Source organism: Rhinoraja longicauda, chromosome 1, assembly GCF_053455715.1.
Source record: "Rhinoraja longicauda isolate Sanriku21f chromosome 1, sRhiLon1.1, whole genome shotgun sequence".
In the NCBI taxonomy this organism is placed as follows: Eukaryota; Metazoa; Chordata; class Chondrichthyes; order Rajiformes; family Arhynchobatidae; genus Rhinoraja; species Rhinoraja longicauda.
This window is the reverse complement of record NC_135953.1, coordinates 39233020-39239019: the sequence shown is the minus strand read 5'-3', so window position 1 is coordinate 39239019 and position 6000 is coordinate 39233020. Positions and strand designations below refer to the sequence as shown.

The 6000-nt window shown below is 41.1% G+C and overlaps 1 protein-coding gene across 1 annotated transcript in view; it reads right to left on the bottom strand.

Annotated features, from left to right (window-relative positions):
- Positions 1–4235: 4235 nt before the first annotated feature.
- Positions 4236–6000, bottom strand: part of gba2 (glucosidase, beta (bile acid) 2) — a 57379-nt gene continuing 55614 nt past the window's right edge. Inside the window, exon 17 of the mRNA XM_078409874.1 lies at positions 4236–5372. Coding sequence (XP_078266000.1) covers positions 5190–5372 — 183 coding nt within the window. The 3' untranslated portion in view covers positions 4236–5189. The remainder of the gene's footprint in view (positions 5373–6000) is intronic.

Below are 6000 nucleotides of genomic sequence, written 5' to 3'. Positions count from 1 at the left end.
TCCCACCAGTCTTATTGTCTCCGACTACATTCTATCTCTGTACCGCCCTCTCTCCTGACAACAGTCTGAAGAAGAGTCTCAACCTGAAATGTCACCCATTCCTTCTCTCCAGAGCCTGTCCCACCCGCTGAGTTACTCCAACATTTTGTGTCTTTCGTCGACTGCCCATGTTTCCCCACAGATGATGCCTGACCCGCTGAGTTCTCCCTTAACGGTCCGATCGTCTTGGTACTGATTAGCCGGTCGCCAGTGTGACACCCTGCGCAGGGAGAGCAACTACAACAGCTTAATCCACATCTATCTAACCACTCCTTGTAGTTTATATCCTCAAATGCAAGGATCATTTTGGTAAATCTGCACCCACTCCAAAGCCACCAGAATGGCACACAATACTCCAAATGCAGCTGAACCCCGATTTAGCTGTTCCTTCACGTCGTTGATGGTTCTCCCTGTTGGTCTAAATACTCAAGAGTACACTCAGGGTTCCTCCAGCATTTTGTGTCTATCTTCGGTGTAAACCAGCATCTGCAGTTCCTTCCTACATAAATCCTCAGAGTTATTATTATCACGTTACCAAGGTACAATGCAAGGCTTTGTTTTGCATGCTGTCCAATCAGTTAAACTCAAGTACAATAGGTAGAGAGCAAACAGAAAGTGCAGAATATGGGGTTCAGCAGTAAAATGACAATTTCAGAGACAAAGTCTAATGTTCACAATGAGGTAGGTCAGAGAAGCAGACAGTGTACTGTTTCTGAATCTGATGGTATGCTTTCTTAAGCTTTAGTATCTTCTGTCCAATGGGAGCAGGGAAAGGAATAACCAGTCAGGGGCTCCACACCATGATTCTCAATTCAGCTGCATTTGGAAAACTGTGTGCCATTCTGGAGGCTTTGGAGAAGGTACAGAAGAGGTTTACCAGAATGATGGCTGGATTTGAGGAAATTATCTCCACCGGGTGGCGCCAGCAATGGCTGCCTCACCAACAATCTGTCTGTCCCTTCCTTCTTTGTGTTTTAATAGTAGGTGTTACATGTATGTTTTAGTGTTCTTTAGCTTGTTTTATTAGAGGAATGGGGAGGGTTGGGGGAAACTTTTTAAAATCTCTTACCTCGACGGAGATGCAATTTTTAAAATCCCGTATCATATCTCCATCCGCACTGCGGCCTAACACCTTGAAGTTGGTGGCCTCTGCTGGAGACCAACTTCGGGAGCCTGGTGCTTGCAGTCTCTGGTTAGAGACCGACTTTGGGAGCTCCAAGCCACAGGTGCTTCGACCACCCCGACATGGGAGCTTCGATCGCCCCGACGGATGGTTCATCTGCCCCGACCGCAGGAGAATAAAGAGGAAGAAAATTGGACTTTATTGCCTTCCTTCACAGTGATGAATGTGGGAAATCCGCTGTGGTGGATGTTTACGTTAACTTTTATGTAGTTGTGTGTCTCATTGCTTTTTTTTTTTTAAGATGGCTGCATGGTAATTCGCATATCACTGTACCTTAATTGGTATATGTGACAATAAAAGAGCTCTGAAACCTTTGAAGAAAGGCTAGACAGACATGAATTTTCTATAGATTGCCAGAGGTTAGGGGAGACTTGAAATAAGTATTTAAAATTATGACAGGCTTAGGGAACAGGACTTCCCCTCTCCCATCATAAATTAGGCTCTCACTCGTGTCTCCTCAGTACCCTGCAGCTCCGCCCTTGCTCCCCCTCGCCCCCAGTCGTAACAGAGACAGAGTCCCCCTAGTCCTTACCTTCCACCCCATCAGCTGGCGCATACAACACATAATCCTGAAATTTTCACCACCTCCAATGGGATCCCATTAACCACATTTTCCCATCTCCACCCTTTCCGCCTTCTGCAGAGACCGTTCCCTCTGCAACTCTCTGGTTAACTTATCCCTTCCCACCCAAACCACCCCCTCCCCAGGTACCTTCCCCTGCAACCACAGAAGATGCAACACCTATCCCTATACCTCCTCCCTCGACTGTCCAAGGACCCCGACATTCCTTTCAGGTTAGGCAGAGGTTCACTTGCACCTCTCCCAAACTCATCTACTGTATCCGTTGTTCAAGATGTGGATTTCGGGTTTCATTGTACTTTAATTGGTACACTTGACAATATGCTGACCTTTGACTCTTATACATCGGCGAGACCAAATGTAGACGGGGCGATCGTTTCGCGGAACACCTTCTCTCAGCTCGCCTGAACCTATCTGTTCTCACGGTTGCGGGACACTTTAATTCTCCTTCCCATTCCTACACAGACCTTTCTGTCCTAGGTCTCCTCCATTGTCAGTGTGAGGCAAAATGCAAATTGGAAGAACAGCATCTCAATAGACAATAGGTGCAGGAGGAGGCCATTCAGCCCTTCGAGCCAGCACCGCCATTCAATGTGATCATGGCTGATCATTCTCAATCAGTACCCCGTTCCTGCCTTCTCCCCATACCCCCTGACTCCGCTATCCTTAAGAGCTCTATCTAGCTCTCTCTTGAATGCATTCAGAGAATTGGCCTCCACTGCCTTCTGAGGCAGAGAATTCCACAGATTCACAACTCTCTGACTGAAAATCTTTCCTCATCTTAGTTCTAAATGGCCTACCCCTTATTCTTAAACTGTGGCCCCTTGTTCTGGACTCCCCCAACATTGGGAACATGTTTCCTGCCTCTAACGTGTCCAACCCCTTAATAATCTTATACGTTTCGATAAGATCTCCTCTCTTCCTTCTAAATTCCAGTGTATACAAGCCTAGTCGCTCCAGTCTTTCAACATATGATAGTCCCGCCATTCCGGGAATTAACCTAGTAAACCTATCTCATAATTCACTAGGGCAGCTTACAGCCCTGTAGTACGAATATTGATTTCTCTCACTTCAGGTAGCCCCGGCATTCCCCCTCTCTCTCTCTCTCTCTCTCTCTCTCTCTCTCTCTCCCTCCCCCACCCGTCACACTAGCTTCTTGTTTTCACCCTAAAAACAGCTAACAATGGCCTGTTTCCTTTATCATCGTTACTTTTTTGCATATCTTTTATTCATTGTTCTTTATCTCTCCACATCACCATCTATATCTCTCGTTTCCCTTATCCCTAACCAGTCTGAAGGGTCTCAACCCAAAACATCACCCATTCCTTCTCTCCAGCAATGCTGCCTGTCCCACTGAGTTATTCCAGCTTTTTGTGTCTATTTTTAAATTATATCAAGTTCTATTGTAATAATATCTGGTTGGAAAGAACAAAACTGGTTGGAAAGAAAGTCCCTCAGGACATAAAATGAAGCAATGTCCATTTGGGAAGAAAAAATAAACATTATCAGGAATGTAGCAATGCATTTATGTATTTATGTCTAGGGAAGGTGTGATTTCAAGAGGAAAATATTGTGGCGATCTGTGGAACTGGTAAAACAACTAGGGTGGAGGAAGGGGGTGAGGGGGAGGGGAAAGTAAGAAGTTACTTAAAATTAGAGAATTCAGTGTTCATATCACTGGGTTGTAAGCTACCCAAACAAAATATGAGGTGCTGTTCCTCCAATTTGTATGTGGCCTCGTTAGCAATGGAGGAGGACTTCGACAGAAAGGTTAGTATGGGAATGGGAGTTGAAATAGTCGGCAACCAGGAGATCCTGCAGGCCTAGTTGGATTGAGTGCAAGTATTCAGAAAAACGGTCACCGAGTCTACGTTTGGTCCTGCCAAAGTACAGGAGCCACTGGCTTACACTGAAAATAGACACAAAATGTTGGAGTAACTCAGCAGGATAGGCAGTTTCTCTGGAGAGAAGCAATGGGTGGCGTTTCGGGTTGAGACCCTTCTTCAGTACATGTGAACCTCTATCTAACCTGAAAGGACTGTCGGGTCTCTGGATGGAGTTTAGAGGAGGTATAAGGACAGGTGTTGCATCTCCTGCAGTTGCAGGGGAAAGTACCTGGGAGGTGGTGGTTTTGGTGGGAAGGGATAAAGGAACCAAGGTGTTGCAGAAGGAGTGGTCCCCGCGAATGGCGGAAAGGGAGATGATTACCGATTTGCATTTACACCTGATATTCTTGCACTTCAGATTCAATTAAACAGAGATTTGTAACTGTTTTTATACTAGAGTAAATAAATACTAAATAAGCAGTAAACAATTAACAACTTATTCGACACTTTGTTCTTAATTATTATTAACTCAACTGTATTCAAGTTTAAGTCGACAAAAAAAATCCTATAAACAATTTGCAAACAATCAAAATGTACAGATCAATTTATTCTTTGTGGATTTAAATCAGAGAATTCATTTGGTTTTAAATATTTCTATATACACAAAAGTATTTCTAAAATTAACCCAAATAGAACAGTGCCTTATTTAACCCTCTTTGTTTCAGTTAAACTAGGAATACAAGCTGAAATACTTTAAATCAATATATTCACAACTATTTGGAAAATTATACCAATTTTGACTGATTGTATAAATAAATGTGCAAAAATGCTGTTCATGACCTTACATATTCATAAATACTATATATTTTCAATTTTGACATTGCAATCAAAGCAAATCTTACCAGAAATGAAATTTGAAATCTGGATTAAAAATATTAGCAAATATTTAATAATTGATTGATCTGAATCAGGAATCATTGACACTTTATGCCTGAAAGCAAACAAAGTTTAAATATTAACCTGCCATTCTACAATAATAATTGTTCGGTGCCAAAATAATCATGACTTTTGCATTAACATTAACAAATATCATGGCTGACTGAAAGGCCGATTCTAATGGTAAAGACAGCCACAGTAAATCGGAGGATTTTCTATAGATTTGAATATGTTAACATGTCAGTTTCCCTGCATTACAATTATTTATTGTTCAGCCATTCTATTTTACTAGATATACCAATGCTTAAGTATAAAGGGTCAATGATATATTTGTACTTTATTTTTAAGGCGATTAATTGATATAATTGAAAGCTAGATAATCATGCATGCTCCTCAATGAAATATTACTCAATTCTTCTTGGAATTAAGCAATGAAAAGGAATATACATGTTTTAAATACATTAATGAATACATTTAAAACAATAATAATGGTAGATGGAACATAACCAAAATCGCAGCTGGAAGCATAGTGGTACATTACTGAATGAACAAAGCAAAAGAATACAATAAGAAATGGTTTCAAAATGACTCGTATCATCAGAAGATAACTGAGTCAACTGATCCTTTAGTTGTGTATTTTGTTTAGTGCTAATTGCATACTCCAAATGCTTAACGGTCTCATATATGCCAGCGAACGATAGACATTCTTCTTGCAGTAAGCTTCTGGGGTCTGAAAAGCCATGCCAAGCTGTTCCCACACTGTCCTGTAGGCACCTTCTGCAGTCTTGAAACCTTCATTGACAAGCCCCTGTAATCCCCAGAAAAAATTATAATGCATTAACCTTTATCAAAATAATGTGGATATTGTTTAAAGTTTCCTCATTCTTCCAAATATACCACAGGCATTTCAATGATATACAAAGTCAAATGCAAATTTGTGCTCTTAAGTCAGGTTTATCTTTGGGCTAATATTTTCAACAAACGGGTTATGGAAAGCTTTTTGTGCATGTTTTTCATATTTGAATCCCATTTCAATTACACGATTGGCACCCAACATATTGGCATTTCTGTGTTGCACTGTAAGAGAAAGCTTCATCTAATTTTGTCCTTCCCCGGAAACCAAAAGTGTATATATTCCAACTAGATTTATTAGATCAAAATAAGGCTTGCTGCATGGATTATTCATGGCAATGCCCCAAGTACATGCATGAGATATGTCAGAACAACTAATTTAATCATTCAAAACTATTGGCACCTTTTCAGCACCATGAAGTTCTTCCAAAAAAATTAATATATACATGAATACACTTTACATGCAACCATCCTTTAAACTGCTTCTGGATCTAATTATTGATACTCTCCATTATCACTTCTGTCCTCCCTGGCCATGCACCCCCCTTATGCTTGACATTTCTTCATTTTATTGCACTATAATT